We start from the raw sequence: 27,660 nt of genomic DNA, 5'->3' as shown, positions 1-27,660 counted from the left end.
GTTTGGAAAATACGGCGCACTTTAAATCAATCCTTTGATTTCTCTGAAAGTCGACAGAGCCCCTTATAATCCCGTGTGCCTCATGTATGAACTCTGCACTGTAATCCCTAACAGTTGTCCTAGCTCATAACTAATAAGCTCATAACACTCAAATGTCGTTTTGTAGTTGAGCAAACTATAAAGTAGTGAGCTCTGTTGGCTTTTATGCAGCTTTAATTGAATAGGGCTCAATATTTTTTAGCTAATTTTTTTGGAAAGCTCAAAAAGTTTAAGAAGCTTAGTTTAGTGACGTTCTGGTGGGTGGAGTCTTGTCGCTCCCTCAGGAAAGCTGAGTCAGCCATCTTGAATTTACCTTGATGCGGGGAAGATTTGGCCAGCCCGTGTGGATTAAGAGTCCCCAACTTCAACCCACCACCTTATTTTTTTTCATCAACTGCCCTAAATTTGGTAAGTCTAACGTGTTTTTGTTTTGTTTAAATTTAATTTCGATAAACATTCTTTTTTTATTTTTTACTGGAAATATATTCGTACTTTGTGCACAGTGAATGTTTGTTATAAATGAATTCGAATCCAAGTAATTGTAATTTTAAAAGTTTTCGAATGTGACAAATACGTAATGTTATTTCAAATTAGAATGGTGTAACGTTTTGGCGGTTTTCCGTGGGGGACAACATTTCCCATAATGCATTGTATTCTTGCCCGGGAAGTTGACGGTTGGCAGTTCTAGCTCCATGCGTTTGAACTTTCTACTAAAACTTTCTACTGTCCGTTTCTACCGGTTGTCGTATTCGCCGGTAATGCACGTGCGTATTGTGAGTATACTTATTTCAATAAGTGTCCGTGTTACACAGTCAGTAGTTTACGCTGTTGAGCTGTGTGTGTGTGCTAGCATGAAGCGAACAATAATAAACAACGTGAGTGTGTTATCATTATGGTAATTAGACACATGTTTGTATTTTTTTCGTAGTCTCAAATGTGTGGTTGTGAGATAATCTCGAAATCCTTTTAACAGTTTAGAGGGGTATTCCACTAAGCGAGCTCTACAAGTCAAGGCTTGCGGAAAAATGCATCGCCTGATTCAGCCTAACATTATACACTGGTCGAACTCGGTGCTACGAACGACGTTCAGCTAAATTGTTCACGCTAATTCGACAAGGCTCAACCAGCCAGACTGAGGTGCCTCCTTGACACCTTTAAGCCAAACCCTATCGATCTTTGCTAGATAAATTGAAATGAAATGAAAATAAAGAGCCGCGTTCTGCTCCCAGGCTAAGAAAGAATCATTGATGCAGACTGTGCGGATCACAAATACTCCCTAACCTGTAAGGCAGGGGTGTCCAAACTTTTTTCACTGAGGGCCACTTACTAGAAATTAGGTAAATAACCTTAACTTTAGTGTATTAAAGATCACAAAATCACTTAAAAGTGGTCGAATATGTTATATTGTTGAATATAATTAAAGACAAAACTGCCTTCATCACAGCTTTCCATAATTGGATCTTTATTGATTCATTCAGAAAAAGCTTTGGTAGCTTATTTTCAGAACAGCAGCCTCAGATTTCTTCTTAGACAGAAGATTTACAGCACAGAGAAAAAACAATAAAGGGGAAAATAGGACGGGTAAATTTCAAGTTTGTTATTTAAGTTATTAAGCTTAGCAACACACCTATCAACATTAGTTTGAAATGGTTAACATTTACAGACTGAACTGGACTTAATAACAGGAGTGCATATAATCTTAGTAAATTATTGTGGTGAGTATCAGCTGCGCTGGGTATGTAAATCGGGCCATCCAGCTGCGATGCTGATTCGACGTCACTCGTGCCAAAAATCCGGACAAATGTCACTTGATCAAGGAGCAGATCTGCATCAGATGAGATCAGCTGACTACGTGTGTGTGTTGTGCAAAAAATGTTTTTGAACATTAATAAGTCGTCTTTGTGCACATATTGTTTACAGATATCAGACTGCAAAGAGTGCTACAGAGTCAACATTTCACCAGTTGTCAGTGGGTGAGTTTTATAATTTGTCCTAATTTAAATAAAAAATAAATACAAAGAAATTAGAGAATTTTGCCCTGAATTAAAAATTCAAAATTTTTAGATTTTTTTGGGTTACCCTTCTAGATTGACAAGTTTAGCCCATTACACAAAAAGTTTGGACACCCCTGATCTATAACAATGACAATCAGAACATGGCTATCCAACACTTTGTTTTTACTCTGCATTTGTGTAAATACTATTCTGATAGATATTGTATGTTCATCTAGGAACAGCATGATGTAAATACAAGACGGGCCCTCGTCCTTCGTGCACTTCCTGTGTACCTGCGTGAAGATGCCTCCACGTTATTCAGGACTTGTGATGTAAGTGTACTGGCCTCAGCATCAACCCCTTTGCCTAGCTGTTCAGTCAAACATATGACATCACTCAGAACTCAAGGAGAACCAGGGTGTATATCAGGAAGGAGGTTCAACACAGTCCTCATCTGACTTGTTTTCTCCCATATATCAACTATTGTTGAATAAGATTGCAAGAAGATTGTTACGCATAAACCAGAAAACATGAAAATAGTTGAAAGATTATTAAACAAAGACAAATCCACAGATAAAAACTATCTCCCTTTTAAAATTCAAGTGTTCTATTTTTTTGGAGGTGCCATGTTGTGGTCAGAGAAATGTTTGGTAAATAACAAAAACAAATATCTTGGCATATATTTATTATTGAAAACATTTATTTAAACATATGTTTTGAAACCAAACCCAAATTAAGGTTATTGTAATGCATCATGATGTATCGCAATATCAAATTAAATCGTTGACATTATAATCCTAAAAGAAACGTGCGACTTATGAAGATTCACAGCTCTAATCAATAGCATGATTTGTGTCCTTGAGGGGCTGAACTCATTCTTGTATTTTTTTTGTTTTGCAGTCAGCAGATGGTCCAGACCTCACTGACACTCCTGTGGCTCTGCTGACAGTTGTCACGGATGACACTACTGATTCGGCCCTCTTCAGTCCCGAAAGCATCTGCATTGTCGTTGAGGATGAAATACTTGTGAATGGTCCCACAAATCTGGCTGAGTCATTTCTCCTGTTCTTTGGGTACATCTATGCACTAGACCTACAATACTCAAAGAAACCTGAGCTTACATTCACATTTATCCAGAAGGTTGTGATGTGCCTTGAGGACAACAAACCACTGAAAGGGAGTCTACTGATGCTGAAGAATGATTTGTTCAATGAGTGAATCACTCAGAATGGACTACTTGTTGAGCTGAGTATTGAGGAAGCTTTTTTTGTTTGTTTTTTTCCTAATCATTTGCCTCTTCTACCTCACATTTAAGATGAATGACTGTTCAGTTCATGCACTATTCATGTTTAATGTTCTATTGCCTAATACGTAAATGCACTGCCTTGATGTTTGTTCCCTATAAGTACAGCAGTGGAAACAGTACTGTTTGTTTTCATGTATTTTTAAAAAAGAAAGTGAGCTGCAGCTGTTAAGGTACAGTAAGTGTTAAATGCCTCAATGTTCTAATACAGGGGTGCTCAATACGTCGATCGCGATCGACCAGTCGATCGCAAAGGTAATATTGGTAGATCGCATGGCATTAAAAAAAATAGATGCCAGCCTATCATCCATCCCGTCACTTGATTGATACAGGGAAGCCAGTCAGATGACAGCAGATTTTTTCTGACGCTTAGGTCGCTGCGCATGCGCAAACAGCGGCGCGAAGTGTAGTAAAACTGACAAGCTAGTCAGCGAGTTAACTCCAATTTTTAGCTCTCGGTTTTTTCTCTTAAACCTGGCCGTCAGCAGCTACTGTCCGGACTATGCATCCCTGGCTGATTCAATTCAGTGCAAGTCATCAGAGTAAACTCAGGTAATGACAAAAAATTTACATAGTTAATTGTGTTGTGAAATATTGGATATTGCGGTTATGCATGTATATACATTGTAGATATAAAGAATCCTCAATATATTTATAAATAAGTATATGTTTTGGATTTTTGTAGTGGGTAGATCATTTTGACTTGGTCATTTTATAAGTAGCTCACATGCGGAAAAAGTGTGAGCACCCCTGTTCTAATAGCTGCAATTGCTGTTAATACTGAAAATGTTATTGAATTTTAGAATTGAGATGGAGACCCTTGGAGTCTTCTCTTGTTTTATTTATGAGGCACTTTTTTATGAGTGAGCTCTGTTGTTTGTGCCTTTTTAAAAGCACATTGTGTTTAATAAAAAGTTGTTAAATTGTTAGTATGTGTAATTTCATGTTTTCTAACACTTTTAGCTGATTATAATTTACTGGGCAGTTTAGAATTATTTGTAAGTGTATTTCACACCGTATTTTAAAAATATTGAAGATTTTAAGGGTTATTTCCCATATTATAAGTTAGAAAATATGAAAAAGTTTGAGTTTATTTCCCACATCGTATGAGTTGCAATATCTAAAATATTTTGAGTGTATTTCCCACCTTAATTAAGTTGAAAAATATTGAACATTTTGAGTTTACTACTCCCTAATTATAAGTTGAGGAATATCAACATTTATGAGTTAACATTGAGGTAATTTAAGGCAACTGCAACTATAATTTTTATTTTAGTTAAACTTAAAACTTTTGAAAACACAACTAAAAAATTGTTGTGTAATCTGTTACACAACAATTTTTGAGTTCTGTGAACTTATTAGGTTTTACAGTGTGGTTGTGTTTACTGACCTCGAAACGATTTTATGTGCACGGCGCTCGAAAATCTGTCACATGTTTCAGTACGACTTTGCTGAGCTACGAAGCCGCACCGCTTGATGGATTGTCGGAGCATTACGGCTATCGTAGGCGGGGCCTCGCGGAGTGATACGTACTGTGCTTCAACATAATGTTACCGTACTGTGTGTATAACCTCTTTTTAAGTTGTGTGGATGTTATACATGGTTATGCTGAGGATATGTCGGCCAGTTTCCACTGGAAATGCCTTTTGGTTAAACTGTCAATGCACTGTTACATTTTTACATAACTTTAATGCACATAAAAAACAGCTGCTTGTTTAAGTGAAAATATATTAGTATAGTGTCAATTATATCGTCAGTTATATCGTTATTGCAAATTTTCAAATGTATATCGTGATAAATATTTTTGGTCATGTCACCCTGCTCTACTTCCAGTGTTTGCTATTATCCACACACACAATAACAGCCGCTCTCGCTCAGTTGTTGGTATTTGCGCTTGCTCAGATCTCTGCTCCCTGCACGCTCAACTCTCCGTACACCGTCATAAGTGTGCCACAAAACCAACCAATTACAGACTTGGATGCAAATATTCTGATTGGCTGTAACGGTCTCCAATCAGCTCGCTAGCTACTGCATTCTGGAAACACTGTCCAGAATGTAGCTAAATCCATTTTCGGTTAGGATGTTTCATTATTTAATTTTAAAATATATAAGGTTACATGGAGATATAAAAATTTGTTTATAGGCAATTCTTCTAGAGTTAAATAGTGGGGAAGGAAATGCAGGAGACTGACAAAACACAAATATGCCCAAAACACCAAATTCGCCCGAGACATAAACAACTCATCAGCAAAAGCTAGCAATGTTGCAACGCAAGCTAACACGAACCCTGGAGCCCCGAATGATTTGGTGAGCGCTACAGAATCACTCAGGTCGGAACTGAAAGAGGATCACGACAGTCTACAAAAGGATATTAATTCTCTACACCAAGAAATGGGCAACAAACTGGACAAAACAACTGAAGAAATGAAAGGAGTATCAGAGAGAGTGGCCACAGGTGGGGAAATGAGGGCGCGACTGTGGAGCTGAGCGGAGCGCTCACCGTATTCAAAACAAGCTGATCGAGGAGGGACAGTACCTGACTTTTTGGAGTTGGGGAAGAAGAGGAAGGGACGTTTTCAAACACCCTACACAAGAATATGAATCCACTGAGAGGACCAGGCCGTGTATACAGCACCGCACATGAAGCCAGCCTCAAGCTGCACAGTTTTGATTACTTCTCCACTCGGTGAGCGCTTCGCTCAGCTCCACAGTCGGCATTTTTGCCACCATTGCTATACAACACGCAATGTCACAGCCGCTTCAATTCATTAGAAGAGAGAAGCGGCACCAACAGCAGGAGTAAAGGCGGTGGACAATTAGGATCCTCTCCTTATGGAAGAGACAGGACACAGGTGATATTTCTACATGAAACATGTCAAAAAGGTTTGGATATACAAATTCCATCTTCAGCTCACATAAGAATAGCAGGAGAGGAGGTGCAACTACCCTGATATCAAGCAATGTTAATGTTGAAAAGATTGAGGAAGATGAGGATCAAGAAGGCAGATATGCAACTGCGAAAGGAAAGAGTGTCACAGTAGCTCGTGTGTATGCACCTCCAGAGGGGGACACACATTTGACAAGATTACCACCAAGTGTGACGGAAATTCCTGATGTGGACTGGAATACGACTTTAACAATATCGAGGACACAACAAGCTTTAAACAAAATAGAGAAATAATAAATCATTCTTATAAAAGAGACGGGGCTCTGCAGAGGGACGCACACCCACCAAAGCATGGTGGTGGCAGTAAAATGGGAACAGCAGACATATCTGACCATAATGCTATTTATTTAACTATGCATCAAAATAAACAGACGAACATTATGGAAAATGGCATGTTTAACAAAAAAAAAGAAATCCAGGACTGCAGAGAGAACAGACAATAACATAGGACACAGTTAAGGTAGCAAAATGTCAAAATTTCTACACTGCTTTAAAACTCAGCATGACCCGTCTGAACTGGTGGATGAAAAAGAAATTGTAGATTATTTTGCTGGATTAGACGTCCCCTCTGTAGGAACCTTTCCAGTGACACCTTAACCTCACTGATCACTAAAGCAAAGCGTTATAAGGCTGTACCATTCGTTTGGCTACCCCAGTGAATGGTACAGCTAGCCCCCCTTTACTGGATTCATTCAGCTGGACAGTTAAAAAGGCCAAAACTCGTGAAAACAGGTCGCGATATGAGTCTTACAAAAAGAAGGTAAGAATGAGTACTGCAAATCCTATCGGCCGATATCTTAAATGTTGGCTGTAAACTCCCAGACCTGACAGATGAAGATCAAACAGGATTTATTAAAGGTCGACACACACGGGACTACATCAGACGCACATTACGCCCATAAGTGAAGCCAACAAACGTGGCGTTCCCACAGCCTTAGTGAGCCTGGATGCTGAGGGTTTCAACTAGACTTTGATTAGACGTATACCAGCGTTGTGTCATGAGCCAGCGGCTGGAATGAAAATAAATGTGACAGCTAGCTCTGAGCTCTCCACAGGAACAGGTCAGGTCTGAGACGTATACGAGACAAAGCAATGAGCTGATAGCACAGGAAGAACAAAGAACGCAGACAATATCGTGCTAGACCTTAAAAACCCAGTTGACACATTCTTCAAGCTCTGGACCATCTTAGAAAAGTTTAGAGAAAAATCTGGATGTAAATTAAATATTTCTGAGACTCAAATATTGTGCAGGAAGGATTGAATTCATCAGACAGAAGTACAAACTTAAATGGGATTTGGGAGCCCGTCTAACAACAGGTCTAAACACACTGTATGAGACAGCACGATTAATAATGCGATGCAAAAGGATTGAACCAAACTGGCACCCTCAGTCTATGCCTGCGCTCAATTTACCCAACGGACTAAATGTACACATATCTGAGGGATCCAAATCCTGTTGTCACGGCAACATTAAAGGTCTGGTGGGATCTGGTAGTCAAACACAAAATCAAGGTAGATTGTAAAATGCTGATTTGGTCCTCACACTGGATAGTGCAGAAGGACTGGGGAACCACAGCAGTATGCACATGAACTGTACACGTGTGGTAAGTCCTCTGAGAAGCTCAGGCAGGAGTTTGAGCTGCATACCTCTGACTTATTTAGGACACGTTTTATAACACTGAGATCAGAAGCATCTCTCTCAGGAGGCCAGTGAGTTAATAGAAATGTTCATTGTATATAAAACAAAAATGGGAATCAGAATGGAGACTGAACTATCACCGGATGATTGGCTTTGATCCATCTGCCTGTTCCAACACACCTCTACTTGGACAATGGAGAGAATTTGGCTCACAGTTTTTGGAAATGTGAAAAGGTTCAATCTTTCTGGGAAATGTTACAAAACACTCCCAGATTTCTTATCTCCAGAAGTCATTCATGGTGAGGACATTTACCTGTTTAAAGTGATGAAAGTTGTTACACCAAACTGGCTTCAAAGTGATCCTTTGAGGCTGGAGCAAAGGCGAGACACGGAGGAAATTCCCACAACAGGAGAAGTGGAATCTTTCTGCGGCTCACCCAAATGTAGACATTCTTTGTTGTTTACGTAGCACCACACAAGTTGGGTGGGGCTTTGGTTTTGTCATTTGTCCTTCCTCATCCCGCTACGTTTTCCTTTATTCCCTCAATTTATTGTAAACGTTTGAGGAAAATGGAAAAACTAACGTTAAAAACAGAGGCTGTATCCCCACACACTCCAGAGTTCCCCTGTTACATCCATCAGCTGCAGCGACCTGATTCCACTGGCTGCTTCTGTATGCTTACCAGGACTCATAAGCTGTTCTTTTCCTTTCCCAAGACACTTTCAGATCTTCATTTAGATTCTAGTTTATAATAACTGGAACGCGTGCTAACTCTCTTTATTTATGTTGCTTTCAGTGTTGCTTTCATGCAGAAAGGAAAGTTAAAATGTCAGACCTACCTCCCCAAGAACAGCAAAGCTAGATGCTGTGAAGGTTTCTCTTTTTAATCAAGGGAAATCTGCAGTCATTGACACCAAAATGCTTGGTTTCCTTCTTTTTAAAAAATATTCCAGACAGTCTAAAGAGCTTGTTGGACTTTAAGTTTCTTCAAGACATTTCACCTCATAAAAATGAAATAAATAAATAAATGTGTAACTGTATATTACTTAAGTCACACTCTCACAGTGTGGGGCCAAAATGCTTGGAAGCGGCTGAGCCAGGACTTGGATCTGTCCTTTTGGGGACAGATCCAAGTCCATCCAACCGATCCCGTATTTCTGTAAACGCTGGGAGCTGAGACGGGGTACAGCTGTTACAGGTCCTCATTACATTTGAAGTCATTTGAGGAATGTTGGTCATGTTCTTCACTGTTTCTCACCTCTGAGGTCTCTGTTGAAGTCATGCAGCCGGCGCACCTCCAGCTCCAACTTGTTCCTCATAGTTTTCTCCAGGGCCTCCCTCTTGGAGGAAGACTTTGCCAGGTTTTCATAGGCCTCTGAGACCAGCTGGATCTCCATTTCCAGCTGTTCACAGATACAGAAAGAGTGAAACTGTATACCAGTTACTGGTCCAAACTGGCCTTACCAACAACACCACTGTTCTATTGTCTGTTAGCGCTTTGAAACACATTTCAACCAAACTGTTCAGGAACGCATGAAGAAAACAGATTATAACCAAAAACATCTTCTTCTTCACACAGTGCTGCACTTGTCTTGCTGTTAGGCTGAACGTGTCAGCATCAGGTTTGAAGGAGTACTCTGGTTTCAAACAGGTCAAAGGTCATGTTGAACACTAACATCTGAAACTTAGTGGGCAACACTGTCTGCACATGTATCTAAACAGATGACTGCTAAACTTCTTACCTTGTGTAATTTAGTGACTTTCTCGCGACAGGACTCCATTTCCTGCCTCAACATCCTGTTTTCGTCTGTCAGTGTATCTACCATCTGCTGGGCACGGGCCATCATTGCAAAGGGCTCCCCCTGCAGGTGAGTGTAGGACTGTGAAAGGGGGAAAGGTCCAGAATGGACCGACAGCTGCGGTTGGGAAGGTCCTTGGAATGGCGGCTGCTGCTGCTGCTGATGATGATGATGCTGCTGCTGCTGCTGCTGCTGCTGCTGATGATGATACAGATGGGGAGGCTGCTGCTGCTGCTGATGATGATGATGATGATGGTGCATCCTTGGTGTGGAGCCATAGGGATCTGGACAAAAACCATGACTCCTCTGTGGTGGGTGAAGCGACCCTGAGGTAAAAGACTCTGCCAACTGGTGGGAGCCGGTACTATGTGGACTACGAGGGACCGCCGTGAGTAAGGGCTCTCCCTGGTTCTGGGGTTGCTGATGAGGGAAGGAAGGATGAGAGGAGTGGGAGGCACTAAGGATGTTGCTAAGGATTGAGGACTGAGTGCGCGATAAAGAGCCCACTGAGGTGACAGAGGAGGTGGGACTGTGCTGTTGAAGGGGTCGCTGGGTGTGAACTAAGCCTTCCTTACTGGACCTGCAGAAAGCATGGTTACACATCTGTAAGTCAGTTGTTTTTGCACACTGTTGAACATTTATTAGCATACAGTTCGCTGAAACAGACACAGCATGTGTCCACAGCTATTTTATTGACATTTTTTTCATTTTCATTTGAGCCCAAATGATTTGCTCCAATCACATTTTAACAGTAAACAAACAGTAAACAAACAGCGCCTTTCTAGTCTAGCTGACCACACAAAAGCTCACATTTAACCTGTGTCACACACACACACACACACACACACACACACACACACACCATGTTTGTCCCCACAGTCACACACAGAGGTAGAAACATGTTGCTGTTTAAGGCTACAGGACGAATTCACTGCATTGAGATTTGTGGTTGAGACCGTTTCTTCTTTGTAAGTGAGCAAACTTCAAATTTCAGCAGGAGGTCAAATAATAATTTCCCCCAGCATGCACACTAGTTGCATTTACATACAGACTAAGGCTTTTTATCACGTGTCCTGTCTGATTCATTGGTTTGTCTGCTTGGGTGATGTGTGACTTGTTTCTGAGTAACATGGGAACACACCAGCTTCAGCTGAGTTTGTTCAGAAAATATCTTTTGTCTTCAAAGGAATGACATCAGACCACAGCAGGTCATGTCGTAGCACGTCCTGCCCTGACAATTAAAATCTGGTTGTATTCATGACTGTTTAAATCCAGTTTGCTCTGAGGTAAGTGCTAAACAGGCCCAACAGGATCAGTCTTTGCATCCAAGAAACCAGGGTCGGTTTTTGTTTTTCTACCTTCTGCTTGGAGAATTTTTACCCCGATGAAAACTAAAATCTTGTTTTTTACCGACTGATAATTGTTTATTTGACTTTAGTTTAGCCGTGGAATTGAAAGCACAGCTGCATGGTTAGCATAGGAGTGCTGAATAATCCCAAACTAGAGGTTTCTGATCCATTTAACAGCTGAGTAGAGTGTTGTGCTAAAGGAAGGAAGGAAGGAAGGACTCGGATATGTTGAGGTAGAGACAAAGTGTATGAATGCACACATACAAACACACACAGGCTCAGAGGATTGGGACGCTCATCTGTAACCGGAAGGTTGCCGGTTCAATCCCCAGCTCTCTCTGTCCTGCTTGTTGTGTCCTTGGGCAAGACTCTTCACCTACCGCCTGCTGGTGATGGCCAGAGGGGCCGATGGCGTAATATGGCAGCCTGGCTTCTGTCAGTCTGCCCCAGGGCAGCTGTGGCTACAACCGTAGCTGCCTCCACCAGTGTGTGAATGTGAGAGTGGAATTGTAAAGCGCTTTGGGTGCCTTATTATTTTTACTTCTAATTTATTTGTTGAACACACTAAGTGATAACTCAGTGTAAGCTGAGAAAAGTAAATCAGTCTCAGCTCATCAATATTTCTGGGACGTCTTGATCAACGCCTGTTCAGCTCACAGACGCCGCAGCTCCACGCTTTGAAGCTGCCATTCCCAAACCTAAAACGGATCTTTCTCCAATCATTCTGGTGCTGACTGACATGGGAGTCCTAGGCCACGGTCCTCGTGGACTGCTGCCTTCGCATGCTTCTGTAAAAACTCCCTCCACCATACTACACAATTGGGTTGTGTAAACGGCCTGTATTTATATAGCACTTTACTAGTCCCTAAGGACCCCAAAGCGCTTTACATATCCAGTCATCCACCCATTCACACACACATTCACACACTGGTGATGGCAGCTACATTGTAGCCACAGCCACCCTGGGGCGCACTGACAGAGGCGAGGCTGCCGGACACTGGCGCCACCGGGCCCTCTGACCACCACCAGTAGGCAACGGGTGAAGTGTCTTGCCCAAGGACACAACGACCGAGACTGTCCAAGCCGGGGCTCGAACCGGCAACCTTCCGATTACAAGGCGAACTCCCAACTCTTGAGCCACGAGTATAAGGTAGTATTAGGATATTTTGGTGTACTTTTATTTTTTCTCTAGTTGTTTGCCGAAAGATTAAACTTGTGTTTGAGCTGTAAACACCACAGAGTCACAGCAGAGCTGGAGAACACCGAGGTTTTTGATGAACAAGGAAAAGACCACTTGTCACTTTTTAAGATCCGGGAATGGTTCAACAACCAATACTTTAACCAATACTACACCTTTATTGGAATAGTAACTACTGTAGAAGTCTGTTTTCCAGCCTACTGAACACAAGTGTGCTGAAAGTTGTAGCTCATTCGTATTTTCCTATAACTGCGTGAGGGCGTGCTCCTTACCTGAACGAGCCGTACTCTGGTGGGGGTTGGTATCGGACATGAGGCACTTCCCTCGAGTGTTCCCTTCCTCTTTGCTCCTGGTAAAAATGGCCTCCCGACTCCTGCTGCTTGGTAGGAGAACCCATACCTTTGAATGGGTAGTCAGGAGGTGGGCCACGATGCTGCGTCTTGTATAAGTCACCAGCTGGCCCTGGAGGGGGCAGCTGGGGAGAAAGTGGGGCGCTAGTGACAGGAGCGTGAGCTTTCACGCCACTGGTGGCCAATGAGAGCTGCATAAGTCGCTCACTAAGCGACCGAACGTGTCCTTGCTTCAGGTCCTTCAGCCCATCGTCCTGGTGGACCTTCCCCATGCCGCTAACTCGCTGCACCGTGGGGCGCCCCTCAGTGCGCACCTTGGCGCTGTTCACCCCTGTGACATAGAAGGCGGCGCCCACAGACGCTTGTAGAGGAGGCTGCTGGGCCTGGTTATTCTGCTGTTGAGGTTGAGGAGGGGGGCCGTGGCCCCGAAAATATTGCGACTGCACTTTGGCCTCTTCATATGTAGGGAGGTCTTCAGAGTTTGGACACTGTCCTTGGCTGCTCCCTCCTCCGCTACTACCTCCTCCTCCTCCCCCTCCCCCTCCACTACTCCCACCTCCTCCTCCGGTTCTGGAGGAGCCCAGCTTCTCCAGGCCGCTGTCTGTCTGCAACTCCTGTCCCTGTGGCTCCTGCCGGGCAATGTGGGGGCTCATGGAATGATCATCAGATGGCCCAACCTGTCCCTGCACCGAGTATCCTCCTCCCCCTCCTGTTCCACCACTTCCTCCTCCACCTTGTTGTTGCTGGAGCACATAATTCCGGTTCATTTGTTCCTGTAAGAGACGCTGCAGGACTGTGCTGCCGCCGCCTCCTACACTACTGCTGCTGTTGGAGGACTCCTCGGCTGCGGCCCTCATCTCCACCTCGCGCTGGCCACAAACCTCGTGGAAGGATAAGCTTCGCCCACGGTCGATATTCCCTGAGAGGAGAAGGGAAAGTGCCACAGTGAGTACAGACAGGAATGAGTTTAGTGGGTCAAGAGATCGACAGTCAAAGAAAGAGAAAGTAAAGTTGATACGAGAGGAAAGAAATAACGTTCAGGTCAGACAGGAACAGGAAGCATCCATCACCACCACTGCCCCGCGCAAACAACAGAACACAAGTGGAGGAGGAACAATTCCTGAAAAACATTAGAAACCATTCACCCAAGCCCTCAACCCCCGATCACACGCTCAACTAAGGAGTTAAAACCACAGAAAGAAGACGGCGGCGGCCGTTGGGCATTTAACTGTAAACACTGTAAGAGTAACACTGTTACTGTTCACGTGCCCGTCTCAATAAGACACACAGGTCATTCTCCAATCAACGAGGGCTTTCTGCTCAAACTTATTTGCATTACAATTTCATGGTGCAAACGTTGAACAACAAGCTGTGAATGATTTGCTTTCAGATTTCATGCTGGATTGAGCAAATATGACAAATCTTCACACAAAAACAAAAATATCAGTAGACAGACCCGTTCAAATACAACACAATTCTAGAAACACTAGTTATAACTTGGAAAATAATCATTATGTGGATATTTTTTATATTTTCAAACCCTGGGTCACGTCCAAAGTCTTCAATTTGCCTGAAGGTGATATGATCCAAAGTTTGGATGATTCCTATGAAAATGTAACTTCATACTTCTATACGTTTTTTTATTCATTTATTTTTAAGTTTAAAATATGCCATTAAAAATGCAACAATTGCAGATATAAAGTGATATAAAAGGGTTTAAACTGCAAATGGCACAGGGTATTTGCTACCTTTCCTTGTCATTGTAAAGATTCTGAAAACAGTTTCTGAGATTCATTTGCAAATCCTGCAGGACATCCATGAAGGATCGCTGTTACCAGAGCAGTCCGTTTCATCTGCAAGTAGTGTCCCAACACGAAAAGATCAGTCCTAACGGGACAGTGTTCACTGCATGATTCACAATCATGTGGTCCTGTACAATATGTTACCAAGGCACCTACTCATTATGATATATTTACTGACTCTCAATATTTGGAAGCCTGCTATCCATCTCAGGAAAGACACCAGGGGTCTCCTCCTTTCTCTAGAAATTCGTGGATAAAAGAGGTCCAACACACTCGAGATATGCCCTCCACAGGAAAGCATGAATAATCAGTGTAAAGAAGTAAACATGAGCAGAAAAAAAAACATGATCCATAGGTACAAAAAGGTAACAGCACGCCATGATTCATGAAAATCACAGAGCAGGGTCAGAAGATGCTTGAATGCACAGTGTGCAACTTTCTCAGAGTCAGTCACTATAGACATTTCAGATGAGCTCAAGAACAGCGTGTTAGAGTTAAACAGGACTTGGGCTCAGCCTCTTAGCTGCAGTCAAACTCCTAATACTTCACCATACCGACAAATTTTGGGCAATTTCACACCGCTAACAAACCTGACTGTTCCAACAGGACTGCACAACAGTGCACAAAGTCTAAAAACACACTGATGTGGAAGAACCTGATTGGCCAGGACAGAGTCCTGACCTCAACCCAAAAGAACATGTTTGGGATGAATTCGAGTGGAGAGTGCGAGCCAGGTCGGGTCAGTGTCAGTGCCTGACCTTTGGGAAGAACGCTCAAAATTCCCACATCATATTAAACACTATGAATTAAGAATGGGACATCACTCAATTTCATGTGTGTGAGGGCAGACGAGCTAATACTTTTGACAATATAGTGTAGCAGGATAGGCACAAGTACCTGGGTATCCCACACTCCAGTGATGTCCATGATGATGCATCATCTGTGGGGCAAAATACCTGAAGAGGCTAAGACCAGCGCTGAGAAGCCAGACACTGTGCTGGTTGGCAAGGAGCAGAAAACTGCTTTGATAGAAGTGGCAATCACAGATAACAACTCCACCAAGGAGCAGCACAAGAGCCTTGAGAAGTACTAGTTGAGAAAACAACCTAAGCAGGTGTGGAAAGTCTAGACGAGTGCCGTTACCTCCCAACTGGGAAAAGTGGCTTTTCCCAGTTGGGAGTTTTCTTTTTTGAATACAATCATCTAATCTCAATATTGCTCACAGTATTTATAACTGGTAAAGCATGGAAACTGGTAGTGTCTCTTCTACTTTCTTCTTTGAAAGTAATGGTGGTAGGCAGGGAGCTTCCTGGTGCACAGTCACCACTTTCAGGCACAAGTTCTACAAAGCAGCAATAAACTGAGGGAAAGTATATCAAAGGATTTGCAGCAAAACATACACAGTTTTTCTGTTGCATTCAAATTAGTATGGTTTCACTGACAACACTGAATGTGATCCCTGTTCGATAGAGTAGAGAAAAGAAAATCATTACATCTAGTTTCTGTTATCCTTCTCATTCTCAAGGAGGAAGATGCTTTTTTCCGAAACATCTGTTGGCAAATAAAATATGAGACAAAAGGAGAAATAAGTTAGTGTTGGTGAGATGCCTGCACTTCAGCAAAATACATATACAACAAAACAAAAGAGTCAAAGTTAGAAACATTTGTATTCAACATATTAACGTTCCTGAGTCTGACAGCCTTCCTAAGCTACAACAGTGGCTCAATCCAATCTAATGTTATTTATATAGCACCAAATCACAACAACAGTTGCCTCAAGGTGCTTTATATTGTAAGGCAGACCCTACATACAGAGGCAAACCCAACAATCATATGACCCCCTATGAGCAAGCACTTTGGCGACAGTGGGAAGGAAAAACTCCATTTTAACAGGAAGAAACCTCCGGCTTCCTCAGACTGTGGTGCTGTCGTTTCGATTCATTTTACAGAGAATTTTTTGGGAACAAAACTCAAAAAGTACTTCTTATAAAGATGTATGTTCAGTAGCTACTTTTTCTATTATTCTAGAATTTAACAGTCAATGTCATTAACGAATATTAAAGCAACACAGAGGCAGCTTCCAATATCACGTACCACCTGGTTGCACTTTGGCATATCTACTTAATATCGAATGGCTGTTTTTCATGGTTCATTCACACAAGTGTGGATTCTGACATTTAATTTGAAAGCCTATCAGCGAATTGCTAATGTAACATAAATGAAGTTGTAAAAGTCATTTTTCACCCACATGTCACCTTGTAGTCTGAAGCTTGTGGCAGCTCTGACATGACTTTTCACATAAACATGTTTATACTTGAATGAACTAGACTGCATGTTTGTCAGTGTATGTTCTGTCATCCAGGTTATACTAGTTTAAGGAACATGGAAGTGACTGGATTTCTCTCATCCCAGAGGAACTGAAGAAGCCTCTTGGATGAGAGATGAAATGTTGTCAGGAAACTTAAAGACATCCAGTCAGTTTCTTTCAAAGCTCTTTAGACTAGACTGCGTTTAAACACGACAGAGAATTGCAGCTGTTAGCTGAATAACTTGCTTTGTTCACAGACACAGAAGGGCAATGTCAGCTTTCTATTGGAGGAGAGACTCTCCCCTCTTCATTAAATCCAAATTCCAGTTGATCATTCATTTCGTGCCAGATTATACCTTAGTCTAGTGTATTAGTATGAGATCAACTCTCAAAGGTTTCTAGAGCTATCAAAAGCAGAATGGGGAACAGGACGTCTGGTTGCACTGAACTACCACCCGTCTGTTTTCAAGAAATCTGACAGCAATAATAATCTAAATCTCAGATTTGGTTAGAGCTGAATCAGGTGACCTTGAATCCTCCTTTATTATAGTGCTATAGGTGGTGGGCAGCTCCTCATAATGGAATGAGTCCTCTGAGCACCACGTTCCACGTAACCGTTTTTCTCTACTTTCTCTTTGCCCCTCACCTCCCACGTGGCCCTGTAGACGGCTGCTTCTCCCAAGCCTGGCTCTGTCAGAGGGCCTTCCTGTTAGAAGGAACATGGTCAAAATGGTGACTTTATGCGGACTCAAAATCAGTGCAGCAGACACCAAGATTCAAGGTAGACTTGTTACATATGCGTGTTATTTTTGTCATATTCATTTCAATGGATCTTCCTGTTGCAATCTGCATTTTAGTTCGTTTGAAACATTTGACAACACAAGAAGAAAACATTGGTGTACACATACTGAATGACAGCCAAATCTGTTTCCTGTTTAAATACACACAAAGGATCTGGACAATGAACAAATATTGGATGACAAATCTAGAAACTGCTTATCTCTGGCATTGAAATCTTTTCAGGTTTTGGGAAAATATGTTTTAGGCACCAGAAATAAGCATGCATAGTAATTTAACTGCTCTTATTCTTACATGAAATACGCGCACCCATACTCCACTGCAGCACAGACATGTATAGTTCGAGCATACTTCAATATTGCCATTTCCTGCAATTGCAAACATGTTTTAAGAGGCAAACTGGCCGTTTCCTCATCAGCAGCAAGTGGTTAGGGTCTGTTGGGTCATCCGTTACTGGAGTCAGATGCCATTTAGACAAGAATCAGTGTTTATTGTGTGCACATTAAAATTGTGCACATTGTACGACAGGTAAGCAGCACACCATATCTTTTCACAGTGCTGCGGCCTAGCTTCAAATCAGCAATCCAAAGCGATCCACTCCCACATTAGTAACGGGGAGTTCATCGGGTGGAAGTCTGTCTTCTTGGCCAGTTTGTTCCAATGGTTTGCCTTTAGTGTTCCAGCAGATTATGCATCCTGACAGAAAGTTCCTCAGCGCCGAGTTAGCAGAAGGAATCCAATATTTCTGTTGCAGCTCTGAGAGCATATACAGTCTTCCACAGTGTCCAATCTTCTCGTGTGTGTCCTGCAGTGTGGTCATACGCACGTCCTTTGGGATAATGATTGGATGCTTCATATGTTCTGGCATCGCAGCAGCAGCGAGGCCACCTCCAACTCTCAATACTCCATCCAGAACCAAGCTGGAATTATAACTATAACAACTTTAATTTGTATAGTTTCAAATATTAATTTAATGTTGAATCTGCCAAATTTGACAAGAAGACGTCAAATTCACAAAAATGGGAAAAAAGCTGAAAACACAAAAAACAGCATACAGTGGGGCAAAAAAGTATTTAGTCAGCCACCGATTGTGCAAGTTCCCCCACTTAAAATGATGACAGAGGTCAGTAATTTGCACCAGAGGTACACTTCAACTGTGAGAGACAGAATGTGAAAAAATAAATCCATGAATCCACATGGTAGGATTTGTAAAGAATTTATTCGTAAATCAGGGTGGAAAATAAGTATTTGGTCACCTCAAACAAGGAAAATCTCTGACTCTCACAGACCTGTAACGTCTTCTGTAAGAAGCTTTTCTGTCCCCCACTCGTTACCTGTATGAATGGCACCTGTTTGAACTCATCATCTGTATAAAAGACACCTGTCCACAGCCTCAAACAGTCAGACTCCAAACTCCGCCATGGCCAAGACCAAAGAGCTTTCGAAGGACACCAGGAAAAGCATTGTAGACCTGCACCAGACTGGGAAGAGTGAATCTACAATAGGCAAGCAGCTTGGTGTGAAAAAATCAACTGTGGGAGCAATCATCAGAAAATGGAAGACATACAAGACCACTGATAATCTCCCTCCATCTGGGGCTCCACGCAAGATCTCATCCCGTGGGGTCAAAATGATCATGAGAACGGTGAGCAAAGATCCCAGAACCACACGGGGGGACCTGGTGAATGACCTGCAGAGAGCTGGGACCAAAGTAACAAAGGTCACCATCAGTAACACACTACAACGGCAGGGAATCAAATCCCGCAGTGCCAGACGTGTTCCGCTGCTGAAGCCAGTGCATGTCCAGGCCCGTCTGAAGTTTGCCAGAGAGCACATGGATGATACAGCAGAGGATTGGGAGAATGTCATGTGGTCAGATAAAACCAAAGTAGAACTTTTTGGTATAAACTCAACTCGTCGTGTTTGGAGGAAGAAGAATACTGAGTTGCATCCCAAGAACACCATACCTACTGTGAAGCATGGGGGTGGAAACATCATGCTATGGGGCTGTTTTTCTGCCAAGGGGACAGGACGACTGATCCGTGTTAAGGACAGAATGAATGGGGCCATGTATCGTGAGATTTTGAGCCAAAACCTCCTTCCATCAGTGAGAACTTTGAAGATGAAACGAGGCTGGGTCTTCCAACATGACAATGATCCAAAACACACCGCCCGGGCAACAAAGGAGTGGCTCCGTAAGAAGCATTTGAAAGTCCTGGAGTGGCCTAGCCAGTCTCCAGACCTCAACCCCATAGAAAATCTGTGGCGGGAGTTGAAAGTCCGTGTTGCTCGGCGACAGCCCCAAAACATCACTGCTCTCGAGAAGATCTGCATGGAGGAATGGGCCAAAATACCAGCTACTGTGTGTGCAAACCTGGTAAAGACCTATAGTAAACGTTTGACCTCTGTTATTGCCAACAAAGGTTATGTTACAAAGTATTGAGTTGTATTTTTGTTATTGACCAAATACTTATTTTCCCCCCTGATTTACGAATAAATTCTTTACAAATCCTACCATGTGGATTCATGGATTTTTTTTTCACATTCTGTCTCTCACAGTTGAAGTGTACCTCTGGTGCAAATTACTGACCTCTGTCATCATTTTAAGTGGGGGAACTTGCACAATCGGTGGCTGACTAAATACTTTTTTGCCCCACTGTAAGTGTCTAGAGTCGCCTTCAGCTTGTTATCATAATCCTGGGTTTGCCCATGGATCTCCTCTCAGTGTAACTCACCAAGAGATGTCCAGCTGAACCATTTCAGCTGACCCTGTTCTATAAAAATGTTCAACAGTCTTATGGCGGTTTGCAAGAAGCTTCCACAGCCCCGCACAGCGTTGTACCTCAGGCCATGGTACCGTCTGCCGGAGGGCAGGAGTCTGAACAGGCTGTGGTTGGGTTGTCCCCAAGTGGAAGCCCATCACTTGACTACGCCGAGAAATTCTGTCCATTAAAATAATAAAGAGGATGTGGGCCAAAGGGCAGCCCTGACGGAGTCCAACGCATTGGGAACAAGTCCGACTTGTTCCTGGTAATGCGAACCAAGTTCTTGAAACAGCTGTACAAGAACCAACAACAAGGGTCCAGACACTCCACGCAGCACGTTCCATAGAACATGACAAACGTAACAAAATTTTGCTAACGCCAAGATCAGAGTTTATGTGGAAAAATGAATAAAATCTTATTCAGGACAGGATTTTTGAGGATTTGTTTCTGTAAACAACTTTGACACCAGTGTCTGGGGATATAACCAAAATAACAGTTGTCTCAAGATGTTTATTTTGCAAGGCGAATAAAGAAAACCCAACAATCACATGACCCCTCATGAACAAGCACTATGGCGATAGTGGGAAGGAAAAACTCCCTTTTAACAGGAAGAAACCTCCAGCAGAACCAGGCTCAGGGACAGGGGGGCAGCCACCTACCACGTGTAGTTGGGGTGGGGAGACAGGGCAAAGACACGCTGTGGAAGAGAGCTGGAGATTAATAATAACTAATGATTAAACGCAGAGTGGCGTATAAACACACAGTGAGTGAAGAAGAAACACTTTGTGCATCATGTGACGACCCCAGCAGCTTAGATTTACTGCACTGTTCCAGACATAACTAAATGCTTGGTCCAAAAAGGAACGTTTAAGTCCTTAAAGTAGAGTGTGTATCGGTCACCCTGAATTCAAACTGTGAGCTGGTTCCACAGAAGAGAGGCCCTGAAGCTGAAGGCTGCCTCCCATACTGTAGTCAGCAGCCTCCCGTACTGTTCCCATAAAAGCCCTAGGAACCACTAGTAAGCCCATAGTCTGAGAGCAAAGTGCTCCAATGGAGTAAAAGAGTACTACGAGGTTTTTCAGATAAGATGGGGCCTGATCATTCAAGACCTCGTGTCTCATCACTAAATATTGTAGCAGCCAGCAACCATTGGTGCTTCAAGGCACCAATTTGAGGACACCTTGTATATACCTCTGCGATGCACTGGAAATTTTCATGTCCACTGAAGCACTGTAGACTCAATAACTACCAATCACCTGGCATTATCTAAAATATCAGGAATTTAATAGTCCAGTCATTACTTGGCTCGACAGAAAAAAAAGAGGAAGAAATCCCTAAAACAGTAAACCAGTGGGTGAAAGTGCTCAATGAGTACAAACTCCAAATTATTAAGGTGGCATGCCTGTGACCCTGACTTTAAGTCACCATTACAAGACAGAAGATATGTACAGTGGGCTCACTCTAGTATTACATCTACTTGTTCAATGACCAAAACATTAAGGGTCTCTGTCCGATTGAAGTTCCTCATGTTATCCAGATATTCATGGATGCTTATAGTTTCGGGAACAGCAATGGTCTAGTAAGTAAGCTGTACCAGAGTAAGGTTATAATGAATAAGGACTCTACAAACCATGTTAATGGGAAAAAGAAGCAACTCTCAAACCTGGAGGGACTTTTGTTGGAAAAAGCAGATCCGCTTCTTTATCACTCCCAAGGAAAAGTCAAAGCAGAACTCAGCTGGCTCTTCATGCTCATCATATCCACCAGCCACATATCCCATATGGAAGGATGTTGCTGCAATTATTTCCCAAACCCTGGGTATCTTGGTTTATACAAGCTTTGGGTCTCCAGATCTCAGGTATATCCCGGAAAATATGGGTAAATATGCCTACCTCCTGAAAGTAAATGGACTGATTCTTATCTACTCTCCTGGGGTACTCAAAGTATTAAAATAATAGAAGAAAGTGAATGTTGTATTAAGTACTCACTAACATTCCCACTTGGATGGACGCGTCGGAGAGCAACTTGGGGTCAATATCTTGCCCAAGGATATTTGGCATGCGAGGGATCAAACCACCAACCTTCCAGTCAGCAGATGACCTGCTCTACCTCCTGATGTACAGACACCCTGTCATGTTTGCAGCAAAATTACAAAATGTTGGCTTCAGAAGCACCCCCCACAAATTTTATTAACATAATTAAACACCTTCATTTATTAGACCAAATGACTCCATCTGTTTACAAAAGGATTTGGGAGAAAAGCGATGGAAAAAAATTCCTATCTTGCCGGCACAACCGACCATTAACAACACCTGTTGACATACATGAGAGCAAAGACATAATCCAACTGATGCTACTGTAACACCCATGACCTCTTGTTTTGTTGGTTCTTATATCCTTTGTTCATGCAATGAAAGTGGAAACATGAACTTAAATCAAAAGTTAAAATACACTTATGTTTAAAATAATGTTGAAAAATAAGGAATCCATGTTTATTTAGTAAGCCTCCATTCTCCTGATGTTCTCTGACTGTTTACATCGTGCTAAATTATATTACAGAGTCCAGCGTATGCATTCAGTTTAGCACATTTGATACATGTACTGGCTAAAAGTGTTAATAGTTTCAGATGTAATGCTTCAGAGATCCGTGCTAGAGTGAAGCCTTCAGAAAAAATACATGCAACATTTTTCTTCCCACCTGTTGTTGGTCTCTGCTGCATGGCAGTAAAGCGCTGATTTTATCTCTACAGCTCAAACCTGAATTCAGCTTCTGTCCAGACCTTTTCTTTGTTTTTAAAATGATATCATACCTGTGTGGCTCAAAGAATCCTTCCTTATAAAGCAATCCCAGTGAAAAAATGTCTGTTCCACTCACAGCGATGTGTACCTGGGTTTTGAAGGTTTGAAACAACGCACCTCTTTTCCCGTTTCTTCCCACACTCTGACAGGTGGAGCTCGGAGGTGGACCTGGCAACTATTCAGCTCCAAGCCACACCTTCATACCTGTGCACTAGTGTAATTGCTTAACCAGCATTGACTGTCAACCGTCTCTGTGATAAGTGTTTCAGACCATGACATCGTGACTCTATGAACAACAGGATGGACTGTGGGATCACATTTTTCCTCCTGTTGTCTTTAAAACTATAGAAAGACAAAATAGTGGGAGTGCTTTCATACTGCAGATGCCTTTCCTGGTTAAATGTACGCACTGCACTTTATTGCACATGTATTTACTCGGTCTAAGATAAAGCATGAAAATATTCAGGACTTGAAAAATAAAACCCATGATGATTCTAATAAAATAAATAAGAGTCAAGAACAATGTGTAGACTTGTCCTCGAGACGGCTCATGCAAACATGGAAACCACATTTCATGCTTCTGTCACCTGAGCTCAGCACAGTATAACATGCAACACTTCTTTAAAGATCTGTGGAGCACCAACATCCACTCACACATCTGATATTAAGTGAAGACCACCAAGATGTTTATGTGGAACTGTCTGAAGGCAGACGTCCTTATTCTGGACTTTCTATATCAGTATAACAGAAGAGTGCTGACTCAGTGTCCGTCGTTCATGTTGCAGATGTTTCTTAAGATCAGTGCAGATTGTTCACGACACATAAAATGAAAGAAGCAAGCAGAATGATGCTGAAGCAACCGCAGATATTTAAACTGTCAGATACAATATTCAAGAATCAGGTACAACACACGGGTGCAGTACGTGCTGGGGTATGTGGCTGGTGAAAACAAGATATAGCACATTAAAGGTTGGAGCCAGCCTTTTCTGATCTTGGAAGCTAAGCAGGGTGAGGCCTGGTTAGCACGAGGATAACAGAGGATAACGGGGGTAAACGGTATGTTGGGGGTGTAACCAGCTGTAAGTCGGACTGTGATCCCAGTCAATCAGCAAACTGTTGACATGTTAGCAAACTGGCTGCTACGGCTGATAAAACAACAGCAGCAGTGAAAATAAACGTCACAGTTTAACACGGAGTTTGTCTACACACAAATGATCAGGAGCAAAAGGTCGTAACCACGAGAACGAGCTCTGGTGCAGGGAAAACATTTTTCTAGCAGTGCTTCTTACTGTCATAACCATTCAGACCTTTACAGGGAAACGCTAGCTCGGTGCTCCATCAAACCACTGATCAGCAAACCTGTGAGCTTCTCCCATCCTCCACTGTTTGGTTTACTCAAGTCTACAGTAAAGATACAGGAGTTACATTACAATGTGACCTCTGACCTCACTTCCTTTAGGTTCTGTTTAGTTAAACTATGCAGAACTCTGACATTTCTAGCATGAAAACCAATGAGGAGTTTATTTTAAAGGACCTGTATTTTTCTACTGCTGACTATTAAAACAAAACGATGTCTCATCCAATTACTCGAAAAAGAAATGGAATACTTGTTTACTAAAATAATCAAAAGCTGCCGCTCGCGTCCAAACCGTCTCAGCCTCTGTCCTGTGCATCCTGCTCACTCGCAGTGAAAACTTGAACATCTCCTGTCTTTTTGATCTAAACACCATTTTGTAAATCTTCCCATTTTCTGAGCTGCGATCCTTCAGTCACAAATCCACCCGGCTGCTGGTCTCTACCTCTGCCGACCTCTCAACCCCAGGGATTAAAGTCATCTACCTTCACTACTTCTGCTAGTTGCCGGTTCAGTGTCACACTTGGGAACAATGCTTGTGTGACTGCGCTGTGCCAAGTGTACAGTTTGGTGGAGCGAGGATCATGGTGCGGGGCTGTTTCACAGGAGCTGAGCCCGGCCCCTTCAGTTAAAGAAACTCTTACCCCAACATTAGACATTAGCATGGACTGCCCCTTTCACCTCAAGCTGAACTCCAAATTTTGGAGCAGCAAATGTCTTTCGTTGAAGAGTGCTGTTAACAAATATCTTCAAATCAAAAGAAAGGCCCAGTGACTGTACAGCTACACCTTCTATTCCAGGGATGTCCAACTCCAGCTGTAGGCCAGGAACGCCGGTGTCCTGCAGGTTTTAGATCTCACCCTGGGTCAACACACCTGAATCAAATGATTAGCTCATTACCAGGTCTCTGGAGAACTTCAAAACATGGTCAGGAGGTCACTTAGCAATTTAAATCAGCTGTGTTGGATCAAGGACACATGTAAAACCTGCAGGACACCGGCCCTCGAGGCCTGCAGTTGGAGTCTTTGTGTTTAATGGCAATTCAAGCTTATTTAAAAGCTACAATTTCAAATATTTTACAAATACAAGTTAATCTAAATCATTAAACTCAATCTTGTTTAGTCTTAAATTAAATGAGAATTATCAGAATTTAGTCTGCGTGTGTCAACAGAGAAACTAAAGCCATGATGCTGTGTGGAAATGCCGAACCCCCTGTAAGGGTTGGGGCAGGCTCGTGGGACACGGCTCGTGCCCAATTTGGATAAACAGTTGGGAAAATGAATGGATGGATTTCCCAATTAAAATCACTCTACGGCTTTTTGCATAGAGTGAGTTTTCTTGTTTATCTGGTCAGTTAAAGATTTCCAGTTTAGTTTCTGTTACTCACTCTGAGGTCCAAACGTCACATACGCAGATTACTGTGCGCCTGTGATAACTGACAGTACACCGCTGTGAATGCAAAACAACTGTTGAGTCATCCACTTCAGACTGACCCACTCCAAGGACCCCACGTTCACATTCAAATGTCACACAGAGCTAACTGGAGTCCTACTGATAAGGCCAGGATGCAGTAAAGGCTACACCCACCTACGCGTCACGCTGTCAGTGAATTGGCACTGATTATTGAAGTTAATTCAAGTCCGAAGCCAATCCAAGCTTCACGAACGACGCGCTGAAAGTCTGGTTTTTCTCAGCCGTTTAGTTTGGTGCCGTAAAATGACAACAGCAGGACTGAAACAGTGTGACAAAGATAAGCGGAGCATCCGGTTGATGTGCGCGCACACACGTAAATGATTTACCTGAAGAACCTGGTTTACTTTCCGAGCCCGTGAGTTCAGTGAAACATCCTTTTGTTCGCTCCCTGCTGCTCTGTCGTCTCCTCGGCACCAACTCTCCTGAAGTTACGAAACGCGCTGCTGCAGCCGCTCCATCTTGGACGTCACCGAGGGCTTTTTATTCTTTCACCGGGGAAAAGAGTTTGTTAGAGGCCAAGGAATCTTTTTCCATGTTGGGAGTAAAGAAAGAAGCGGTACATGAGAAGTGGCAGGAAGCACCCCCTCCCCCCCACACCGCCTGGCCTCAGTATGAGAGGAATGTCCATCCTCCCTCCCCCTCCTTAATGGAAACTGGATGAAAAAGTTTTTGGAACAGGGAAATCCCTCCTTCTCTCTCCTGCGCTCCAGACTGGGCTCTAACAAAGGTCTAACCAGCAGGAAAAAGTTACAAAGCACAACTCTGCGCCCGAAGTGTGTCATCAGACATGATCAGTGGTCGTTTATTAACCTCGCTCACGTGAAAAAGCTGAAGAAGGGGAAGAAGTGACAAAGAGGGCTTTGTTTCCCGGCAGAGCTCTGCTACATTTAAGTGCTGTCGGAATTTCGTGAGAAGGTGCCCATATGTTGGTTTTGCTTCACGTCAGTCGGCCCAAATCCACATGCAGTCATTTAGCACCATCAGTTTCAAGCCCTGCCTCGACCCTGTGCCGATAATAATGCGTTACTATCAATCTCCTGTATACAGAGGACCAGGACCCCTGTTGCTGTGAGCTAACAGTGCTAACCTCTGCTCCACAGGTCTATGGTGGGCTTCAGGGCTGCTTCATCATGTGATTTTCATCACTTCTTTTCACTTACTGGCGTTTTAGCTTTGTCATCTGCCATTCAGCTTCCAGCTCATTTCTGTGAAGTCAGTGAACGGGTGCAGGACTTGTGACCAGAGTGGGCTCTGTGACATCTGCACTAGTGATGGGTCGTTCGCGAACGAAATGGCTCTTAGAGCCGGCTCTTTGACGTGAACGACGCGAGCCGGCTCCTTATCGCGAGCCGTCACGTGGTTTTTTTTTTTCTTTCTCTCACCCTCTCTCTCTCTCTCTCTCTCTCGCACTTTTTTTCCGCTTCACTCTGCACGCGAGCCTTGTGCTTTACGCTGGGCAGAGGGGGGAGGGGCGGTAGTTACACTCAGTAGCACAGGAACAGAGCCAGAGAGAGAGAAAGAGAGGCAGGGACAACAACATTAGAAAGGTATAGTAATCATCCACAACTATTTTCGGTTGCAGATGATAAAGGATTGAGAAAGTTTATTCATGCAGGTCCATATGACAGAGAATATGCATGTTCTTTTAGTTTTCATATTATAATTTATATTTAATTGTGTTGTGGTTTGCAGTGTTTTGTGTTCTTTTCACTTTAAATTTGTGAAAGGAAAAAGCTGAAAAT

General features: G+C 42.8%; 2 protein-coding genes across 10 annotated transcripts in view; one reads left to right on the top strand and one right to left on the bottom strand.

Moving 5' to 3' along the window:
* The window catches only part of amot (angiomotin), a 48,785-nt gene extending 21,665 nt beyond the window's left edge, over nt 1–27,120 (bottom strand). For 2 of the 7 annotated variants that reach the window (XM_080867636.1, XM_080867633.1), the window contains exons 1-6: nt 27,079–27,120; nt 17,376–17,435; nt 15,915–15,972; nt 12,542–13,538; nt 9,666–10,302; nt 9,182–9,326 (exon numbers count right to left, since the gene is read on the bottom strand). In XM_080867636.1, coding sequence (XP_080723762.1) covers nt 9,182–9,326; nt 9,666–10,302; nt 12,542–13,538; nt 15,915–15,972; nt 17,376–17,435; nt 27,079–27,105 — 1,924 coding nt within the window. In that variant the 5' untranslated portion in view covers nt 27,106–27,120. The other 5 variants (XM_080867634.1, XM_080867635.1, XM_080867638.1 and 2 more) reach the window with 5 other exon arrangements.
* On the top strand, nt 320–4,265 carry LOC308387535 (uncharacterized protein). 3 transcript variants are annotated; one of them, XM_080867649.1, is made up of 4 exons: nt 320–447; nt 1,960–2,012; nt 2,270–2,365; nt 2,934–4,265. In XM_080867649.1, the coding sequence occupies exons 1-4, from the start codon at nt 357–359 to the stop codon at nt 3,249–3,251; spliced, it is 558 nt and encodes a 185-aa protein (XP_080723775.1). In that variant the 5' UTR covers nt 320–356; the 3' UTR covers nt 3,252–4,265. The 3 variants fall into 3 exon arrangements, 1 of the variants encoding a protein (XP_080723775.1); XR_013969959.1 differs by lacking the exon at nt 320–447 and adding an exon at nt 672–812; XR_013969960.1 differs by lacking the exon at nt 320–447 and adding an exon at nt 702–803.
* Nucleotides 27,121–27,660: the final 540 nt, after the last annotated feature.

This window comes from Rhamphochromis sp. 'chilingali', assembly GCF_963969265.1.
Source record: "Rhamphochromis sp. 'chilingali' genome assembly, chromosome: 19".
NCBI classification, from domain to species: Eukaryota; Metazoa; Chordata; class Actinopteri; order Cichliformes; family Cichlidae; genus Rhamphochromis; species Rhamphochromis sp. 'chilingali'.
The sequence above is the reverse complement of the archived record's forward strand: the minus strand, read 5'-3'. Positions and strand labels throughout refer to the sequence as shown.